This window comes from Callithrix jacchus, chromosome 4 (genome assembly GCF_049354715.1).
Source record: "Callithrix jacchus isolate 240 chromosome 4, calJac240_pri, whole genome shotgun sequence".
Classification (NCBI taxonomy): domain Eukaryota; kingdom Metazoa; phylum Chordata; class Mammalia; order Primates; family Cebidae; genus Callithrix; species Callithrix jacchus.
Genome location: NC_133505.1, coordinates 129,871,621 through 129,894,961, shown reverse-complemented (window position 1 = coordinate 129,894,961; position 23,341 = coordinate 129,871,621). Strand labels below are relative to the sequence as shown.

The 23,341-nt window shown below is 35.9% G+C and overlaps 1 protein-coding gene across 50 annotated transcripts in view; it reads left to right on the top strand.

The window, feature by feature from the left end:
- The window catches only part of TRDN (triadin), a 415,209-nt gene that overhangs the window by 290,613 nt on the left and 101,255 nt on the right, over positions 1 to 23,341 (top strand). For all 50 annotated transcript variants that reach the window (XM_078370051.1, XM_078370045.1, XM_078370044.1 and 47 more), the window contains 2 exons: positions 133 to 183; positions 12,512 to 12,562. In XM_078370051.1, coding sequence (XP_078226177.1) covers positions 133 to 183; positions 12,512 to 12,562 — 102 coding nt within the window. The remainder of the gene's footprint in view (positions 1 to 132; positions 184 to 12,511; positions 12,563 to 23,341) is intronic.

Sequence of the window (23,341 nt, the reverse complement as noted above, 5' to 3'; positions counted from 1 at the left end):
GACATTTGTATTGTGAATATCAACTCAGATGCCCTGTGATCTTTAAGCCTCTGTATACAAAACATGAAGAAACTTGCAGTTTTTTTCTCTATTATTCCTTGTAACCTCTTCTTGTCATGTTCTCTCTTGCAGAAATTGGCAAAGAAAAATCTGGGAAGACTTCTTCAGTTCTGAAAGATAAAGGTAATAGAGTTAATTTAATATAATATTACAAATTTATTAGAAATATATATGATGGAGAACATAGTACATTAGCAGCATTCCCTTTGCAAATATATAAACCAGACTGTAGTGGTCACATTCATATTTTAAAAAACTTGCATTTATTTATCTGTTCCTAAAATTATTTCTTATCACCATTACCTAGGAAGTGCTCTGATTACAACTCCCAAAAAGAAAAGAAAGAAAAATTTTAAAAGAAAGATTTTCCTTAAAAATGAAAAAGGTAAAAAATATAGAATGGAAGTAAAGAATATTAAGAAGCATTTGCCCCCATAGTCTCTGATTCTCTCCTTTCTATTCATAAAATATATATTTAGTGCATAATACATCCCAAGCACTTGGTAAACACTGAAGATGATGATGACAACTAAAATAGTAAAGCTACAAATAGGAAGTAAGATTTGGTAATTAGAGTATGCATTCTGATATTTTCAAATGCGCTCATATTCTGTCTGCTTTAGTCTTGTCACACTCTATATTGCTATGAAAAAACATGAAATTCTTAATTAAATTTTGTGACTTCTATCTCCTGGATGGACCAACTGCCTTTCCTGTTTACCTATGTAAATCCTTAACCTGATTCTAAGAATAATGGCCATGTAAAGCATCAAGCCTTCTCTATTTCAGCCTTCAATGAGGTCCCTCTCTTCTGAATTTATTCTATAGTGCAAATATGTATGTTATCTATGTATTATAATGTATAATTTATTATATTTACATTGAGTGCTTCATACGTATGTATAATTTATTATATATACATTGAGTGCTTCATATGTATATATAATTAACTAAAATTCACCTATTTAAACTTCAAGATCTGATATTATTCACCTTAATTTTTTTTTTTTTTTTTTTTTTTTGAGACGGAGTTTCGCTCTTGTTACCCAGGCTGAAGTGCAATGGCGCGATCTCGGCTCACCGCAACCTCCGCCTCCTGGGTTCAGGCAATTCTCCTGCCTCAGCCTCCTGAGTAGCTGGGATTACAGGCACGCGCCACCACGCCCAGCTAATTTTTTGTATTTTAAGTAGAGACGGGGTTTCAACACGTTGACCAGGATGGTATCGATCTCTTGACCTCGTGATCCACCCGCCTCGGCTTCCCAAAGTGCTGGGATTACAGGCTTGAGCCACCGCACCCGGCCTATTCACCTTAATTTTTTATGTGGACTGATCAGTACTACATTCAGTAATTATTTATTATGTATCTAATATGCAGTAATTAATTCAGATACTCACTAGACACACAGGATGCAAGAAAGGCATAGTCTACATTCTCTGAGAAGTTACAGTATTAATGCTATAACTAAAATTATAATAATCATAAATGAGAGTTATAGGATGCTATAAGAGGGTGTAATAGGAGATCCTGATCAAGTTTGTGAGATCAGGAAGTTTTGTCCTGAAGAAATAATTTGAAACATAATGGAGAAGATGAAGAGTTAGCCCGTAAAGGTGTGGGAATTGCTTGGAGTCCAGAAGTGGCACATCTACTCTTTGCCAGGCACCTTGATACCTACTTTACTTATTTGTTTCAGCAAAATATGCTTACTAGCTCAATTTTTATGAACAAGGAACCTGAGGTCTAGCAATATAAGTTACTCAGTGTCACACTGTGGGTAATAGGGAAAGGTAAGTGTCAAAGTCATGTCTGTCCCACTTTAAAGTTCATCTTTTCATTTTAACACTGACACTGCTTGCACCTAAGAATAGGATTCTTATATTTGAATTTATAAAAGACCTTTGCTTTGAGTGTAGACTTTACTAAAAGAAAACTATTTGGCATAGACGCATTGGACATACACCATGGAAAAATAGTCTTAGTTCTTTTGCTATTGGGGTAACTCCACTTAATTCCCACAGAGGGGCTTCACCTATTTTCTTTTGTGATTACTTGTATTTTGGGACAGTTCCATTTCCAGCCTCCACTCTCATGTAATATGAAAATCAATAAAAACAGCATTCTTGATTATGTGAAAACCAAAAGTGTCATGAAAATATACTACCAGGAAAAAAATATATACATAAATAATTAGCAATTTACAACATGTAAATCTAAATATTTTCTTATTCCATCATCATATAGAAGACATTAGAGGGGCATTAATGTCTTTATTTTAGTCTACACTTATATCACAGGAATATCTGGACCACATATTATAATTCACTAAAAAAGCAGCTGAAAAGAAAGGTTGGGGCTTAACTCCAAAGCTATATTTTGGGCAATGACAATTATCAAAACTTAACTATTACTTAAAATTTTCACATACACCAAAGCTTAAACTAGTTGGAAGAATAATTTTTAAAAACTGTCCTGGAAAGCGTTATCTGGGGGAAATAAATCCATACTGACCACTTCATTAAATAGGTTCTTATAATTTCTAATATTGTTATTAATATACACTTGAAATTCCTTACTGAAAACTTTCGCTCAATGTAGAAGCATCTACTATTTTCTCTAAGAATTTCAATCACTAGAAAATTATGTATATAAAGGTTTGCAGCATATGATTATTGATTTAGGATGATATAAACTATACTTCTTAATTCAAACTGTATTAAAGCCCTCAAAATGCCTTTGTTATATATAATTTGAATACTGTTTTAGAATAACTTTATTTTTTTCTGAATATAATTTATTATTAAAAATCAAAGAAAAAATTATAATATTACCTATAAGATTTTAGGGACTTCAAAAGCCTCTGCAGTGTTATTATTTTTGGAGAGGTTCTTTGAAGCCTGCTGCTAAGCTTTGGCAGAATGTGAATGCAACAATTTCACTTGCTAAAAATTTACCTATTTTATTAGAGTTGTATTTTGTGAGTTACTTCTATTAAACCACTAAGAAATTGCCCACATTTGCCTGTTACTCATACATTTCACCTGCATGTGTACATCCACATCCATTTTAAAGTGATGCTACAAGTTTAAAACCAGCATTATTACAAGGAAATCATTTGGAGCCACGTTTACCAGAGTAGTGATAACCATGAGTAAATTAGGCATTCAGAAATACATTATTAGGCTTTTGTCTTTATGTAAGAACATATAGAGAGTTCTAGGGATGGTTGTTGCAAGGAAAAAAAAAACAGGAGAAAGATATGTCTTGCTAACTTTTGTTGCTGGTTCAGTTATTGACTTTCCTGGACCAGTGGACTCACTTAAGCATTTTCAACAAACCCACAGGGGCATAGTCCTGCTTATGAGGTCTTGACCAACCAGAGAACAGAAAATCCTGTTAGTGACCCCTGATACTATCTTCCTTGTGGCATTTGTCCTTATCCCAGATAACTTGTTTCTAACTGCTGGTCTGACTTATCTGAGGATGGAAGATTTGCCTCTGGACTGAGAAACTGCAACTGAATCCAAAGAGGCAACAGAGTAATTAAGTAATTTCTTCTCCTCTAAGAACACAATAATAGCACTTTTAGGTTTCTGTGTTATTGGAGTAACGTAGTGCACATCAGAATTATTGACTAGTTGTGTGCTCCAGGTCTGTGTATGTTTGGATATGATGGCAGAGGAGTCTCAACAGAACTTACCTTCTTTTATGTCCTGATGCTCAGAACCATGCAACTGATGATCCTCCAACTTCTATTTGTTCTCAACATGTTTTTCTTGGCCGTTTCCACTCAACAATTTAAAGCTAGAACTAGGTTGGGGTAAGTTGTCTGAGGACTTTGAAACTGCTCCACAACCATGCTATACTTCGTCATGAATACTCACCCAGTTCATCATTACTGCCTTTGTCTCTGGGGGTAGTGTGGGGCAGTGGCAAATCTGAAACCATTTTTCTATTCCTCAGTGAATTATTTTTCCATCACAATCCTCTTGCTTTAATAATTTTGACAGAGTTCATTCCACTTTATCTCCCAGCACCATTAAAGACTTTATCGGCCCCAATCATCAAGAGCTATAAATCTTCCTATAGACTCTTGGACCAATACAAAGACACTACTGTATTTTAAACAATATTTTCTAATATGCTGCTTTTGACAAACAAGATAGTTTGTCAAAACAGTGGCTTAAGAGTTGACTCAAACCACTGATGTATCTCTCCTTCCTAATGCAGAAGTGCAGGGTTTCCATGTAATCCTTTCTTCACTTTTTTGTCAGATTTAATATCCCACTCACTCCCTTGGGTAGTTAGAGATTGCTCAGAGAAGTCTGTAGACTTCCTAACTTGCAACAAAAGCCCCTGAGGACAAAACGGATGCTGAGAATAAATGATCTGTAGGAAAGTCAGTGCGAGTGATGCCTCAGCCTAGAAACAGAGGGCATCTTGCCATAGCAAACTTGGAAATAGAAATCGCTTTTATTTTCTGAGATCATTCTTCAAAGCTGAAAGCAATAGGTTTACTGTCTTTGAATGTCCTATAAAACTGTATCTGTTATTCCACCCTTTCCTTCTCTCTCCACTAAAATCAATGTAGTTCTGTGGGCTCTCACCATAGGTCCTGAATTTTATAACTACTAAAAACCTCACACAAACATACACACTCACCCATTTAGATCAACATGCTGAATCTTGAATTCTGAGACTCAAAGCATTGTACTCTCCCACCCCAATGGGAGTCTGTTTCCATCACCCCTCTTCATTTCACAACACATTAATTCTTTTGGCTTAGCCAGAAAGTGCAAGAGCAGTAAATTACCCTCATCAGCTTGAAAAAGAATTAATGAAGCTTCCCAGTGTGTTTGTTCAATTCATGGCTCTTGATTTCATCTTCATATGCTGAAGTATAGAAAAAATAGCCCTATTTAAACATAGCACCGTAAATAGCAACATGACATTTATTTGCCACCAAAACCATTACAAAAATTCTGTATGTTAGTGGATATTTAAAGCTATAGTTTACCCCACGAGAAAATTTTGCATTGAAAGATACAGTTCTTTTAATAAAACCTCAAAATTAATTCTTAATATATCCCAAACTATCTGGTCTCAGCTAATTCTTCGTGATTGCTAGAGTGGCACCTCCATTTGCAAGCACCACCATCATATTCTCTGTATTTTCACCCAAATCATATGGCGGGAATAGAAAAAAGGGCTGAAATGATAGATCTCTTTATTTCCCTTATAAGTAATTGCATTAAAAGTCATTTCATTCATAAAATATATATTGAGCTTTAATGTTGCAGAGGGAGCATAAAATGTGTTTATGTTTTATTTTTTATTAGGCTGTTGAATATAATGATGCTCAAGGCATTGCCCGTATGTATGTCTGGAGCCCATGATATGATCTGAATCACATTGAAGATGTGTATGGAAGCTGGTAGAATAAGTAAAGTTTTTTTTTTTAATTTTTTTTATTTTTTATTGGATTATAGGTTTTGGGGTACATGAGCAGAGCATGCAAGACAGTTGTGTAGGTACACACATGGCAGTGTGCTTTGCTTTTCTTCTCCCCTTCACCCACATTTGGCATTTCTCCCCAGGCTATCCCTCCCCACCTCCCCCTCCCACTGGCCCTCCGCTTTTCCCCCCAATAGACCCCAGTGTTTAGTACTCCCCTTTCTGTGTCCATGTGTTCTCATTTTTCATCACCCACCTATGAGTGAGAATATGCGGTGTTTCATTTTCTGTTCTTGTGTCAGTTTGCTGAGGATGATGTTTTCCAGATTCATCCATGTCCCTACAAACGACACGAACTCATCATTTCTGATTGCTGCATAATATTCCATGGTGTATATGTGCCACATTTTTCCAATCCAGTCTATTATCAATGGGCATTTGGGTTGATTCCAGGTCTTTGCTATTGTAAACAGTGCTGCAATGAACATTCGTGTACATGTGTCCTTATAGTAGAACGATTTATAGTCTTTTGGATATATACCCAGTAATGGGATTGCTGGGTCAAATGGAATTTCTATTTCTAAGGCCTTGAGGAATCGCCACACTGTCTTCCACAATGGTTGAACTAATTTACACTCCCACCAACAGTGTAAAAGTGTTCCTTTTTCTCCACATCCTCTCCAGCATCTGTTGTCTCCAGATTTTTTAATGATCGCCATTCTAACTGGCGTGAGATGGTATCTCAATGTGGTTTTGATTTGCATCTCTCTGATGACCAGTGACGATGAGCATTTTTTCATATGATTGTTGGCCTCATATATGTCTTCTTTCATAAAGTATCTGTTCATATCCTTTGCCCACTTTTGAATGGGCTTGTTTGTTTTTTTCCTGTAAATCTGCTTGAGTTGTTTGTAAATTCTGGATATCAGCCCTTTGTCAGATGGGTAGACTGCGAAAATTTTTTCCCATTCTGTTGGTTGCCGATCCACTCTAGTGACTGTTTCTTTTGCCGTGCAGAAGCTGTGGAGTTTCATTAGGTCCCATTTGTCTATTTTGGCTTTTGTTGCCAATGCTTTTGGTGTTTTGTTCATGAAGTCCTTGCCTACTCCTATGTCCTGGATAGTTTTGCCTAGATTTCCTTCTAGGGTTTTTATGGTGCCAGGTCTTATGTTTAAGTCTTTAATCCATCTGGAGTTAATTTTAGTGTAAGGTGTCAGGAAGGGGTCCAGTTTCTGCTTTCTGCACATGGCTAGCCAGTTTTCCCAACACCATTTGTTAAACATGGAATCCTTTCTCCATTGCTTGTTTTTGTCAGGTTTATCAAAGACTGTATAGTTGTATGTATGTTGTGTTGCCTCCGGTGCCTCTGTTTTGTTCCATTGGTCTATATCTCTGTTTTGGTACCAGTACCATGCTGTTTTGATTACTGTAGCCTTGTAGTATAGTTTGAAATCCGGTAGTGTGATGCCCCCCGCTGTGTTCTTTTTGCTTAGAATTGACTTGGCTATGCGGGCTCTCTTTTGGTTCCATATGAAGTTCATGGTGGTTTTTTCCAGTTCTGTGAAGAAAGTCAATGGTAGCTTGATGGGGATAGCGTTGATTCTGTAAATTACTTTGGGCAGTATAGCCATTTTCACGATATTAATTCTTCCTAACCATGAACATGGAATGTTTCTCCATCTGTTTGTGTCCTCTCTGATTTCGTTGAGCAGTGGTTTGTAGTTCTCCTTGAAGAGGTCCCTTACGTTCCTTGTGAGTTGTATTCCAAGGTATTTTATTCTTTTTGTAGCAATTGCGAATGGCAGTTCGCTCTTGATTTGGCTTTCTTTAAGTCTGTTATTGGTGTAGACGAATGCTTGTGATTTTTGCACATTGATTTTATATCCTGAGACTTTGCTGAAGTTGTTTATCAGTTTCAGGAGTTTTTGGGCTGAGGCGATGGGGTCTTCTAGGTATACTATCATGTTGTCTGCAAATAGAGACAATTTGGCTTCCACCTTTCCTATTTGAATACCCTTTATTTCTTTTTCTTGCCTGATTGCTCTGGCTAGAACTTCCAGTACTATATTGAATAGGAGTGGTGAGAGAGGGCATCCTTGTCTAGTACCAGATTTCAAAGGGAATGCTTCCAGTTTTTGCCCATTCAGTATGATATTGGCTGTTGGTTTGTCATAAATAGCTTTTATTACTTTGAGATACGTTCCAGCGATACCGAGTTTATTGAGGGTTTTTAGCATAAAGGGCTGCTGAATTTTGTCAAATGCCTTCTCTGCGTCAATTGAGATAATCATGTGGTTTTTGTTTTTGGTTCTGTTTATGTGGTGAATTACGTTGATAGACTTGCGTATGTTGAACCAGCCTTGCATCCCTGGGATGAATCCTACTTGATCATGATGAATAAGTTTTTTGATTTGCTGTTGCAATCGGCTTGCCAATATTTTATTGAAGATTTTTGCATCTATGTTCATCATGGATATTGGCCTGAAGTTTTCTTTTCTCGTTGGGTCTCTGCCGGGTTTTGGTATCAGAATGATGTTGGTCTCATAAAATGATTTGGGAAGGATTCCCTCTTTTTGGATTGTTTGAAATAGTTTTAGAAGGAATGGTACCAGCTCCTCCTTGTGTGTCTGGTAGAATTCGGCTGTGAACCCGTCTGGACCTGGGCTTTTTTTGTGAGGTAGGCTCTTAATTGCTGCCTCAACTTCAGACCTTGTTATTGGTCTATTCATAGTTTCAGCTTCCTCCTGGTTTAGGCTTGGGAGGACACAGGAGGCCAGGAATTGATCCATTTCTTCCAGGTTTACTAGTTTATGTGCATAGAGTTGTTTGTAATATTCTCTGATGATGGTTTGAATTTCTGTGGAATCTGTGGTGATTTCCCCTTTATCATTTTTTATTGCATCTATTTGGTTGTTCTCTCTTTTATTTTTAATCAATCTGGCTAGTGGTCTGTCTATTTTGTTGATCTTTTCAAAAAACCAGCTCTTGGATTTATTGATTTTTTGGAGGGTTTTTCGTGTCTCAATCTCCTTCAGCTCAGCTCTGATCTTAGTAATTTCTTGTCTTCTGCTGGGTTTTGAGTTTTTTTGATCTTGCTCCTCTAGCTCTTTCAATTTTGACGATAGGGTGTCAATTTTGGATATCTCCATTCTCCGCATATGGGCACTTATTGCTATATACTTTCCTCTAGAGACTGCTTTAAATGTGTCCCAGAGGTTCTGGCACGTTGTGTCTTCGTTCTCATTGGTTTCGAAGAACTTCTTTATTTCTGCCTTCATTTCATTGTTTACCCAGTCAACATTCAAGAGCCAGTTGTTCAGTTTCCATGAAGCTGTGCGGTTCTGGGTCGGTTTCTGAATTCTGAGTTCTAACTTGATTGCACTATGGTCTGAGAGGCTGTTTGTTATGATTTCAGTTGTTTTGCATTTGTTGAGCCGTGCTTTACTTCCAATTATGTGGTCAATTTTAGAGTAGGTGTGATGTGGTGCTGAGAAGAATGTGTATTCTGTGGATTTGGGGTGGAGAGTTCTGTAAATGTCCACCAGGTTTGCTTGCTCCAGGTCTGAGTTCAAGCCCTGGGTATCCTTGTTGATTTTCTGTCTGGTTGATCTGTCTAGTATTGACAGTGGAGTGTTAAAGTCTCCCACTATTATTGTGTGGGAGTCCAAGTCCTTCTGTAAGTCATTAAGAACTTGCCTTATGTATCTGGGTGCTCCTGTGTTGGGTCCATATATGTTTAAGATCGTTAGCTCTTCTTGTTGTATCGATCCTTTTACCATTATGTAATGGCCTTCTTTGTCTCTTTTGATCTTTGTTGCTTTAAAGTCTATTTTATCAGAGATGAGAATTGCAACTCCTGCTTTTTTTGGCTTTCCATTAGCTTGGTAAATCTTCCTCCATCCCTTTATTTTGAGCCTTTGTGTATCCTTGCATGTGAGATGGGTTTCCTGGATACAGCACACTGATGGGTTTTGGATTTTTATCCAATTTGCCAGTCTGTGTCTTTTGATTGGTGCATTTAGTCCATTTACATTTAGGGTTAATATTGTTATGTGTGAATTTGATACTGCCATTTTGATGCTAGGTGGCTGTTTTGCCTGTTAGTTGTTTTAGATTCTTCATTATGTTGAAGCTCTTTAGCATTCAGTGTGATTTTGGAATGGCTGGTACTGGTTGATCCTTTCTATGTGTAGTGCCTCTTTTAGGAGCTCTTGTAAAGCAGGCCTGGTGGTGACAAAATCTCTGAGTACTTGCTTGTTTGCAAAGGATTTTATTCTTCCTTCACTTCTGAAGCTCAGTTTGGCTGGATATGAAATTCTGGGTTGAAAGTTCTTTCCTTTAAGAATGTTGAATATTGGCCCCCACTCTCTTCTGGCTTGTAGTGTTTCTGCCGAGAGATCTGCTGTGAGTCTGATGGGCTTCCCTTTGTGGGTGACCCGACCTTTCTCTGTGGCTGCCCTTAGTATTCTCTCCTTTATTTCAACCCTGTTGAATCTGACGATTATGTGCCTTGGGGTTGCTCTTCTTGCAGAATATCTTTGTGGTGTTCTCTGTATTTCCTGCAATTGAGTGTTGGCTTGTCTTGCTAGGTGGGGGAAATTTTCCTGGATGATGTCCTGAAGAGTATTTTCCAGCTTGGATTCATTCTCTTCGTCCCCTTCTGGTACACCTATCAAACGTAGGTTAGGTCTTTTCACATAGTCCCACATTTCTTGGAGACTTTGTTCATTCCTTTTTGCGCTTTTTTCTCTGATCTTGGTTTCTCATTTTATTTCATTGAGTTGGTCTTCGACTTCAGATATTCTTTCTTCTGCTTGGTCAATTCGGCTATTGAAACTTGTGTTTGCTTCGCGAAGTTCTCGTATTGTGTTTTTCAGCTCCTTTAATTCATTCATATTCCTCTCTAAGGTATCCTTTCTTGTTATCATTTCCTCGAATCTTTTTTCAAATCTTTTTTCAAGGTTCTTAGTTTCTTTGCATTGATTTAATACATGATCTTTTAGCTCACAAAAGTTTCTCATTATCCATCTTCTGAAGTCTAATTCCGTCATTTCGTCACAGTCATTCTCCGTCCAGCTTTGTTCCCTTGCTGGTGAGGAGTTTTGGTCCTTTCTAGGAGGCGATGTGTTCTGGTTTCGGGTGTTTTCCTCCTTTTTGCGCTGGTTTCTTCCCATCTTTGTGGATTTGTCCGCTGGTCGTCTGCGTAGTTGCTGACTTTTCGTTTGGGTCTCTGAGTGGACACCCAGAATGTTGATGATGAAGTATTTCTGTTGCTTGGTTTTCCTTCTACCAGTCTAGCCCCTTCGCTGTACGACTGTTGAGGTCCGTTCCAGACCCTGCTTGTCTGGGGTACACCTCTAGTAGCCGTGGCGCAGCGAGGGATGCTACCAGTTTCTTTTTCTGCTCTCTTTGTCCCAGGATGATGCCTGCCTAATGACAGTCTTTTGGATATAGAGGGGTCAGGGAGCTGCTTGAGGAGACAGTTTGTACTTTATAGGGGTTTAATTGCTGAGCTGTGCACTCTGTTGTTCATTCAGGGCTGTTAGGCTGCTATGTTTGATTCTGCTGCAACACAGCTCATTAAACAACCCTTTTTTTTTTTCTCAAATGCTCTGTGTTGAGGGGTTTGGGCTTTATTTTTGGATGTCCGATCAGGTGTCCTGCCCAGCTCGAAGGCAGACTAGCCACTGTTTGGCTGCCGAGGCTCCGCCCTGCTGTTGTGTGATTCGCGCTGTTCCTGCCGGCTCTGCTGTGGTCTCCGCCACGCCCTGTGGCGGAGTCTCTTCATTGTAGCGTGTTGCCTCAGCAACGGCAGGCTGTGTCAGCAGTGGGCATGTATCTCAGTAGGGACGGGTTGCCTCGGCAACGGCTGGCTACGTCAGCAGTGGGCGTGTATCTCAGTTGGGGCGGGTTGCCTCGGCAACGGCTGGCTGCGTCAGCAGTGGGCGTGTATATCAGTTGGGGCAGGTTGCCCCGTAGTGGTGGACGCCCCTCCCCCACAGAGCGTCTCGGACTGTCTGCCCTGGATAGTTTGAAATCGCGGTTTTGTTCGTCCCACTGGGTATCCCAAACGATCTGTCCCTGCAATCCCCTGGGCTGGGCTACTGTGCAAGTCTCGTTCAGTCTCAAGTCCAGCCCTCTCAAGTCTCAGGTTGCCGGTTCAACAAGGCACCCGGACAAGCGCGCCCTGTGGGGATTGCTGGGTAGGGCCGGCCGCCGGCCGCTGCCCCGGCTGCCGGCTTCGCCAGGCAGACCTACTACCTGGCGTCCCGTGTCTTTTTATACTTGGGAGTTTCCCCGTTCTGTGGGCAACAAAGATCAGTCTGGAAATGCAGCACTGACTCACCGTTTGCGGATTCAACGCGGGCTCCAATCCTGGGTTGTTCTCACAGCGCCATCTTGAGTCCCCTCTCAGAATAAGTAAAGTTTTATTTGAGTTACTTCAACCAAGGCCTTCATTTTGAAGACTTTGATGAAATTGTCTCATAGGTGAAATCGTCTTTCAAATTTTATTTTAATCTCATTCTTGAAGTAAACTTGATTCTGAAGAGTAAAACACCACTACATACATGGTATATGCAAAGTTTTTTATTTAGTTGTTTATTTATTTTTTTTTTTTACAAAAATGTAGCCTAAAAGAAATAAACTGATTTAGTGCTGATTAAACAGTTTTTGAATACTTCTGGATGCTGAAGTCATACGATTTTTTAAAAATTACAGATAAATAAGGTCCTCTCTATCCAAATGCTTAAATGAACAAGTAGATTATAACTTGTTGAACAAATTATGCTTGTGCTAAAGAAAAACGATCAGATTATGGCTTATTGTATTCTATACTGTTGTTTTGTTGTCCCTATATGAGTAAAATCATTTTTAAAGTGCTTTAGAAAATTTCCACTTACTTTCAGCTTACTGATAGCTCACTGACTTCATTATATAGGTATCTGAAAATCTCTTTGTCATGGCTTCAAATAAATGTCCAACTTTTTTTTTCAGAACCTATTAAAGAGAAAGGAGAGAAGATTCCAGCTTCCCTAAAGGAAAAAGGTAATATAATATAATGAAATGTGAAGCCACATTGATCCAACTTTAGATATTCAATTATTTGCAAGAAAGTAATAAATCATTTCATTTTCAGGCTTTCAAAACCATAGCTTTAATTTGCATTCATATGTTTTGAAGCAAAAGGAAAAAGATTTCCATTTCATCATTGAATTCTAAATTGTACTGTGAAACAAAAAATGAAAGCATAGCTGTGTCAGAAATACTGTAAAAACTTTAAAAAGTCAGATGCTATTCTGATCCACGGGTCTGTGGTGAAATGGTGGAATCTCCATTTTAGAGATATCCAAAGGGGAATCTCAGGAATAACCATGGAAACCAAAGATTTAAGATAAAATGAAACAGTAAAAATTTCGCAGTGAAACCTTGTGATTCTGTGAGTTCATAGATAATAGAATCATAAAGAAGTTGTGGAGGAACTCGGAAACTGTAGTCCAATCCTCCTGTCTAACAGACAAATGAAACCTGAATAGTCAAGACTTTTTCAAAGTTATTATAGTTTGCAGTAGAGACAGCATTAGAACTTCAATCTCCTAAATCAAGCATTGTCCCTTTTCTAATGTGCCATGTTGCATCTCCAGCCTTTCCATTGTGATAGGCTTGAAGTCAGATGGATTCTGATATGCCATACATTGAATTACATCCCCTAAAACACAAATAAACTCACCAAATCCAATGTAATACATTTAATTTCTAAGTAATCCAAGTACATTCTGGCATTGTGCTCAGAGTTGTCTAATATTTCTTAGTGTCAGTGCACGCTAAAAAAAATTTTCCATTGTGTCTATATCAATGGTCACTGAAATTATAAAAACCATGTAATATACTTACTATTGTGAATGTTAGAATAAGAGCTGTTTCCCCATATCCTCTGAAGAGAAGATCTGTGTAAAATATTGACCAGACTTAGTAGAGGGACTTAGTGGTAAAAGTTTCATCTTACTGGGATTATTTATTGTTAAGAGGATTTCTGGTGAGCTTACACAGGCATGGATTGGGGTTGGGAGTGGTATGGAGATCAGCAGGAGAAGAAAGCTGACAGAACCATCAGTCAGAGAAACAAAGGATGCACGAAGAGCCCCCATTAGCGAGCGTAGCAGTGTATAAAACTGTACCCTTAAGTTGTACTTTCCTAATTTTGCAATTAATTTTAAATTAAAGATAATTGTTATTTAATGAAATGTAAGAGCACATGATTTTTTTCTTAGCTCCATAATACCAAACTAAAAAAAATATTAAAAGCAACGTGGCTTTTAATATTTTAACATAGCACTTATCCCTTGATTTAGAAATATGTTATTGTAACTAAAACTTTGTTTTTATCAGCTATTATGGCAGTTACTTTATTGGTATACACTATTTTGTTATTTTGGCATAATATGCAAATTAGCATATTTTGTCTTGCAAGAGGATTCATATATGTTATCTTAAATGTCTAACAGGCAGATACATAGTGCTACATTTCAGTATTCAAAGTTTAAATTAATTGAGAAAGTTAAGAAAAATACCCTGGACTTATCTAAACATTAATTCATCTTAAATAAATTCTAGGTTTCTTTAACATTATCTTACTGTTGGTTGACTTGGACATTACATAACAATGTAAGTTGAAATGATTAGATGCCATTAAGTAATTTAATCACACAATGATACAATATTTATTTTGCCAATATTAGGTGGAAATATTTTTAAATGTGCAGACAGAAATATTATATATGTCTACATTTTTATTTTAAAAGTTTAGTTTTTAGTCATTTTAGTTTCTGATTTCTGAAAATACCTCCTCAAGGGTCTTCTTCCCCTACTCTTCCAAATATCTGCTTTCCATAATCCCACACCAGGTGGTTGGATCTAGCACCAGCCAGTTCATTGTTAGAGATACTAGTGATGGGCACAGGGGCAACATATATCATATTGAAGTTTTACTTCATTATACCATTTCTTCCTAATTTTTAGTGAGGACTAGCAGTAGACAGTGATTTGTACAAAAAGTCAATTAAATGTAATTACCAGAATAATTATTTTAAATCTCATCGCATTATTATTATTACTTTAAAAATTGAGCCCTTAAATTACTGTCAGGATTTAGTCATTTTTATTTTTCCCATTTAGAGTGACAATGGTCTCTCCTAGTTATTTGCCAGAATATTAATGGTACTTTAAAATTTTATGCATTGAATTTCTTCTTCTTTTTTGTTGCAAACAACCAGCCAAAACTCAGACCTGGGATGCTAAATGTGAATGACAACTCTTGAACATTTTATCAGCAAAGTGTGATCCTATCATGCAAAGTGACTTTGGCTTTCACCTGTAAGGAGTGTTCTCTCTTTAGGCTGTCTTTCACTAAACGGGATCAGTACCATCTCACACGTATCGGAACAGTCACGTCTCAAATAAATCTCTACTAACAGGAATTAACTTTAAAAGAAAGTTTTTTAAGTTAAAGGTTTAACCCTTCTTAGCAATTAGAGAGCTCCTTAAATGATTTCCTTAAAGGAGCATCCGACATAATATGACGATATCATGCACAATTAAATGAGAAATTAATCTATTGTGTATTAATCTTACAGTATTTACATAGTCACAGCGTATTTTTATTGAGTAAAGGTAGAACCATGTTCTAATTTATGCTGTTAAATCTGGTTATGCACCAAACTCTCCTGCTGAATTAAAATAAAAATATTGTTCAGTACTCATGACCAGAGATTCTGATTCAGTAATCATGTATTGGAGACAAGAACTCTGGCTTTTTAACCTTAATTTTCCAGGAAAATGGAAGCATGTGTTCAAGATTTAAAGGCTTTTGTCATCTTCAGTACTTAAAATGAAAGATAAAATATAGATGGATAAATTTAAAAAGACATAACCATGTGCAATCAAGAGGGAAACATTTAATTGGTTTTGAAAAACAGAGTGAAAACAAGGTAGAAAGCCAGAATGAAGCTGTATGGGTGCTGGGCTCTGGATCCTTAAACAGAGTTGCTGACCTGGAGTTGTGTTTCTGTGTGATTAAGGCAATAACATTCATTGGAATAAGCAGGGACTTTCTGCAAGTCTCACTGCAATTAGCCAGGTACTGAAGTGGAGCCCCCACTCAAGAAAAGGAAGGTGAAAAATGGTTGCTGTAAATAGTTCTCTGGGGCTACAGAATAAGGAAATGCAGAACCAGGAAAATGGAAGAAATAAACTCAGCCCCTCATTTAGGAACTGAAGCAGCAGGGATAAGATAGGCATTACCTACAAACAAAATATTAGTATGAATACGAGAAATTAGCAAAACTTCTGGATACAAGATCATCCTATGAAAATTAATGTTAAGCATAAGGGATGAATAATTAAAAAATTTATTAGTTCAGGGTGCCCTATTCACAATGGAAACAAACTCTGTTACAAAGAACAAAAGTATATAAATATTGATGACAGTTTTATGTAAAAAATAATGAAAATATTTTTGAAATCCAGGCTTAAAGGCCTGAATAAGTGAAGCAATGTTTTATTTTCCTATCTGGAAGTTATTATTTACCTCTAAAGTAATGTATAGATTCATGTAAAAAAAGATCAACAGTATATTTAGAGAAAAGTTTTCTTAAATGTCTTTGAAATTTGAAAGGACAAAAATGAGAATATATTTTTTTGAAAAATAACAAGGTGGACTTGCCTGACGAAACATAGTTATTTTTTATAGAAGTGCTTTAATTAAAACAATATGAAAATAGCCCAGGTATGGGAATGCACACTGAGATAACATAATAGTGAGCCCAGAAATGAAGCCCTACCTGTAGGAAAATACATTAGATAACAGATGCATCATTGAGAAAATAAATGTAAAACCACACATGCTTCTCATGTAGAAAAAATTTTAAATTCCGCTCTCATATTTGTGTAGAAAGAATTTAAGACATCTTCAAGACTTGATGGTAGAAGACAAACTTCAAACATTCAGGAAAATAGAGGAGAATATGCATGTAGCTTTTAGTTAAAATAGAATTTCTTAAGACACAAAGAGAGTAAATCCCGAAGAAGATTAGCCATACATTGAGAAAATATATTGCAATGCATATAACAAACAAAGAAAAATAGCTGATATTTTAAAAATTTATAGATTTTATTTTTAAAAGGAAAGCGAACACTTGAAATTGAAAATTTGCCAGTTTCGATTTGTTTTAAAAATAGCTAATTGAACAAATGACAAAATAATAAATTTATAATCACTGAAAAATGGGGTGATATTTGTAATCAGTACTTCTTTGTTAATCTGTAATATGGGCTGGCAATTTATTTCTATGACACAGTTCTATTCAAATAGATGATAGTGAACAATAGCAGAAATCTGTCTAAAGTACATAAAGTTTTTATAGGACTTTTATATAAACTCAACATTAATAGGTATATGTATATAAAAATTGGGGTGATATTAGGAGAAATATTAATATACTCAGAATTTAATGTTATGGACCTGATTAATATTTTAAAAAGTAGAAATATATTTCAAAATTGCTTCAACATGTTAGAAGCCAGATTCAATCAAAATGAGATGCTACACTGAAGTGAGATGGGACATTGAGATGGGATACTAGAAAAGGCCAGGCTTAGCATATAAGACCATAAATCTGGTTTACACCATGCTGAGTTTAAGGGTAGAATTTTTAGGACATTCTAGTAGAAATGTAGAGCTGGAAGCTGGCTATTTGGGTGTGAATATAAAAAAAAATCTGGGATGGAGATACACTTGTGAGTCTGTATTCTGAATTTGAAGATGTAGGCATACCATGCATGGATGAGATTTCTTATAAAAAGAACCAAGAGTAAGAAGAATAGAGTTCTAAGTAAAGTTAGTAGACAATAACGTTAAGTCTCAAAATTGAGGAACCTAAAACCTTCTTCTTAACATGAGTCCAACCAACAAACTTGAAGTCTAACACTAGTAATCACTCTCTTTGCCATGTATTTTCCAGAAATTTGTATTTTTGCATGTTCAGTTATCGCTGGTTTTTGTGTCTCATTGCAAAGGTCCAATGTTGGTTCTATATGCACTATTTTAATATTAATTATCCAGATACAAACCTGCAGAGGAAAGCTCAATGATTTATTGAAGGACTATGTGTTGTGTAGTCTGCTTTTATGAAAAAGAATCAAGACAGTTGGTCTCAGAGACTTATCCCAAAAGGCATCTTTCAGAATAAGTTAATTCAACATATACCATAGTAAACGCAACCAATGTCTTCATCTTGCTACATCTAGAGACCACAGATATTCCAGTGTCCAGTGATTAACATAAAAAGATTAAGGTTCATCTCAAAAATTCCAGTTTTAAAGTTATTTAGTGTTCTGATTCTGTTTAAACTGATACAACAGGAATGTATTTTTCTTTTGAAACTGATAACCCTTAGAAGATTCGATTAATCTATATACTTTTGTCACCACGCTAAATTTTAAAAATTTTCCAATAGTATTGCAATTCACTCATGACATTGTCATTCTCTAAGAAATATTAGAACTTGCAGTAAAATATTTTCATAGTCTAATAGTGGGTCTAGAATATTTTGTGTAGTAATAAACATTAGTATTTTAATTTGTCTGTACTTTTTCTGAGTTTTTTTGGTGCCTAGTCTCTAATATAATTTCTTAGCATGATTTAATTCTGCTCTGAGGTATTTTTAAGGAGAAATATTACAACTATCATGTTAACAGTAAAGAAGTTGATGCCCAAAGATTAAATGGTTATTTAAGATTTTTATGCTGGATTAGCCACCTAGCATCAGACTTAATAACCCTAAAAATAATCTTACTTTTCTTTTTTTCAGTACTAGCATATATTAGCAAAAGTTATCTTAACACATAGTCAAAATTTTTGTCTTTATAAAAATTTTTCTGTGTTTTTTAGAAATGGAGGAAGGTTACAGATACTCTGTTGATTTAAAAAAAAAAAAAAAAAAAAAAAAGACTAACCAGGATTCTAAAGAATGAAGTGTTAGAAGATGCCTTTAAAATTAATGATTACTCATTTCCTGAAGAATTGTTAAAGTGAAAGTTGGACCCATAACAGTAGCACTTTCACTTTAAGCAGCAATTTACAGCCTAACACAGTTGTTTGTTTACCATGTCAAAATGCTAAGTTGATAGGATGGAAAGAGGTTATGTATTATTTTTAAAAGTAGTTGAGGGGGCCATGATTTTCTCTGCAAGCATTGTCTTTACAAAAGTATTATATCCAAGCACTGTGAATTTTTATTTTCTTCATCCAAAATGTTAATAAGAACAATATGTGTACAGCTGTATGTATGTGAAATACATGTGCAAGTCAAAGTGTAGAGCTCCGATATTTCTTCCTTGGTAATTTTTAAATGTAAGCCCTCATTAAAAAGGCAAAATAGAATGAAAGAATGGGTCATTATCACACTGCAAGCTCTCTTATCATATTTTATGCATATGTTCTAATAGCCTTCTCTCCTTTAAGGGAAATCGTTTCCTTTCTTTTTTCTTTTTTTTTTTTTTAATAAATGAGGTCTTGCTATGTGGCCCAGGCTGGCCTCAAACTCTTGGGCTCAGGAGATCCTCCTGCTTCAGCCTCCCGAGGACCTGGAATTGTAAGCATGTGTCTTTCTGTCTGTTAACATTTTAAAAAATATATTATTTTTACTGTGAGGTTATCTATTATTTTTACATTTTTGAACAAAATGCAAGATGACTCATACTTAAACCTATGATGTTTTATTTACTTAATTGATTATTCTCACTTTGAATTCAAGAAAATCAATACTGGTACCCAGAAAAACAAGCAAGAGTTTAGTAACTTCCCCTCAATAAAGGAAAACCAAGGAATGCCTGCTTATTTACCTTGATAAGTAGCTTTTGCACAACTTCCTGAACTCATTGAATGGTTTAAAGTCAGCAGGCTCATTACCTGAAATATTTCCAACCAGCTGTCTGCCGTCTTCAAATAACATCACAGAGCTTGGTTCTGATTATTTTTTGCAGGACCTACAAATGTGTGCAGCCACTTCCAATTATATCTTGCCCATTTAAATGCACACTCTTCACATTGGGAAGCTTCAGGGAAGGAAAGAATAATGAGGCACATGTAAGTAAGCATAAAAGAAAGAACAGATAAAAGCAGAGTGACACGATCAGAAGTGTGGTACATTGCATTTAGCATATACAAAAGACAAAAGACCATGAAAATGAAATTATGACAGAATAAGGCAGGGACAATGTATGCATTTATTCTGCCCTGCAAGGAGAGAATGCCCTATGGCCCATTTTATGTTTTCAATGTCCACTCAGCAAAGCTTTTCTGTGAGCATCAAACTCCTATGGGAATTTTGCCAAGGAAGAATTGCAGAATCAGGACTTGGGCATAAAGCTTTGAGTCATGAACTAAGCGCCTACATTACAAACTGGAGCCAGTTTAGAACTATAGCTACCGAAACTTATCAAGCATAATTGTTTTTGTTTTGCTTCCGTTTGTTGATTTAATGGATCTGAGAGGTGTGTGAGAGAGACAGAGACAGCCACAGAGAGACAGAGAACATGTGTGTATAGAGTTGTGCTTGTGTGTGTGACTGTGTGCTATGGGAGAAGCCCTGATGTCAGTAGTTTGAGGCTCTAGCTTCCTGAAATAACTAGTGATAAACAAATTAGTTCATGTAGCCACTCTCAATAGTTCTACCACACTGAAACAGATTAAATATAAATATCTAACAATAATGTGCGCCAGGGTTTAATATCTGGTGAATCAGTTCTAATGTGCTTTTCCACACATATAAGGGTTTTAATAGTGAGAGAGGAATTCTGCTTCATATTTTTGGATTAAACACCCTAAAAATGAGATTAGCATTTTGATTTTCCTGTCATTTTGAAGCAGCATTTTAATTTTAATTTTGTTATGTATCCATAAAAATTTTTCAGTGTTCACATAATGTTCTGTGGATATTCTAGGCAGAGACTTCAAGGATGAAAAGACAAATTCCCTGCCCTCAAAGATCTCACAAGACAGTGATAAGAGCTGGGACAGAGAAAGAGCAAAGTGTTTGTCAGTGCTCCCTTCAATAAGGCAGACCAAATTTTAATCCAATCAGTGGATATCTATTATTTCAATATGAGTACTTGAATGTTCAGGAAATATTTGTTAAATTATTCAGACTAATTCTAGCCACAAATTCCTGATATAATTATAATATTCCCATTTCTAAAGGTAAAAACATGAAAATTTGGAGAGTTTCAGAGACCACATATTAGATCATTTGGTTAATAAAGGAAATTAATTTCAAACTGAGGAATTGTTTGATTGGTTAGCTTTTGCCTGTTTGTTTTTCTTTAACTGCAGTGGCAAAAATGATCTCAGAAACTCCTTAACCGGGATGAGGTTGAACTATCGCTTAAGAATATCATCACCTTGCTGCTCTATTATGCATGGAAGGATTCCTCAATTCATGAGCAAAGATGGTACTAATTTAGAAAAATAATCAGGGAAAATGGGATCATAGAGAATGCATGAAGTGTAAAGACCATATGGACACGGCTAAATAAGAGAAAGGAAAATGTTAAACAGTTAGTAGAATATTGAAATAAAGAAATGTACAGCCAGATAAGATGAAAAGCTACGTAGTAGCAGATGTCAGGTTTTGATTCGCTGTGTGACTTCACCCAAAGTTAGAACGGTTTCTTCTTTTGGTAATCTGTGAAATGAAGAAGTTCAAAATCAAACTCAAAGGCAGTCAAATCTAATCTTTTTCACAGTTATATTTATCTGGACCACAAAGCAATGTGTCTGCAGCAGAAAAAAATTAAATACCATCTAGTATAGCAGACTGAATCTTTGCAAAATAAGCATTCCTCTTAAGACTTATTTAGCAAGGCTTATCCAATATCTGAAATATTGAAGTCAAGCTATTTAGAGTGACAATATTTCTATATTCCATGCAATACTTTCTCATACCGAAAACAGAATGTGGAAAAGTGTGAGTGTGTGTGTGTTTGTGTGTGTGCATGCACACACACTGCATGCCATTTGCTCTTAGATAATAGAGTTAGGAGCACAATAAAGTTGTGAAACTGTGTATCTGTGTGTGTGTGTAGTAGTAATAGCAAGTAGCAGTAGTAGTAGCAGGCTTTCATCCAAGTCCAAATAGTCAAGAAATTCTGAATTTAAAAAGGTCCAAATGATGGACAAGCCATGTGTTTGGAATAAATTTATGAATGTTGCTTATAACAAATAAAATGTTTTTATTTTAAAATATACATTGTATTTAAATTTGTGTTAGAAAAGTGTGAGAAAAGTAGTTTAAAATATCAGTGACATGACTGACATCCACCATCTGCTTTGTGCCTGGCACCATTCTAAGTGCTTCATGTATAATTTTCACAGCAATCCTGTTTTCATTAACATGAAAATTGAAGCACTGAGAGTTACCTGCCCGGGTCACACAGTTGCCTGATGTGGATCCAGAACTGGTGTCTGGCAGCCTGATTTTAGACCTACGTCCATTGCCACCATGTTTTCCAGACCCCCTCATACTAAAACTCACCTATGGTGACCAGTGATAACACTGCTAATGTTCCTTTATGTATTTTACAGGAGTAGGTTTTGTGACCTGCTTTTAAATATAACAACTTCCCATGTCATTAAATATTGAATACTACTCCAGGAGTATGTGAGATCGTTACTCATTTTCTATTAATGCTCAGACTGCTTAGTTTTATACCAGCTCAATGCAGAAAATACATAGTTTGATTCATGATTTAAGACTGGCTTGAAAAAATAGAAACTTCTATGACTATACTGTATATGTTAATTATAGCATTAATGACTATTAGTAGCTTGTGTAGATAATACAACATAAATAATACAGATAGACTACTTATAAGATGTAGAATGTGGTGTGCTATATAGTTTTTACGTATTAAATGCTTAACAGCTTTTAATTCTATCTGTAGCAACTGTAGTTACAGAAGTGTGTTAAAGTGCTTAAAACTTTGAAATTGGGGGACAAAAACAGAATTCAAATCCCAGTTTTGCCATTTACTTGGGAGTATATAAATGTATTATTAAGTCTCAGTAATGCTATCTGTAAAGTAAATCTAATAATAACACTTACCACATAGGCATGGTGTGTAAGGATTATGTAATTTGTCCTTTTTTAAAACAAATATTTGCTGATCTCTCTTCTGTGCAAAGAACAGTCTAAGCAGTCTCATGTATTAGGAAAAATAAAAATTCGTCCCAGGACTCATGAAGTTTATGTGCTATTAGGGTTAGAGAGCTAATAAACTAATGAATATTTAATAATATATAAATAAAAAATATATATAACATATATAATATATATAGATAACATATACAATATACTTAACTTAGAGACTACCATACGGCAAATGCAGTGTCATTGGTTGCAAAATAATAATAATTATTATTTTATTGCACATGTAAGATATCTATGTGCTAAAGAAGAAACTGTGATACAAAATAAAGTGAGAAAAAATAATATTTTGATTTTTCTCTGCAAAGTACTTAAAATAGAGGCATTCTGAAAAGAATGTGGATTCTTGGGATTTATATATTGAATAAATTTCTTTCTTTTCCTTTTATGAAGACAAAGCAGAGACTCCTAAACAGGGTTTGTCCTTCTGACTTAAGCATTTGCATGCTGAAGTTTTGGTCTGCTTGTTCTACTTGAAAACACTGTTGATGATATTGAAAAATCATTAATGAAGCTCCCTTCCCCAGGCCCATCAGCTATTTACATTTCACAAATGAAATCAACA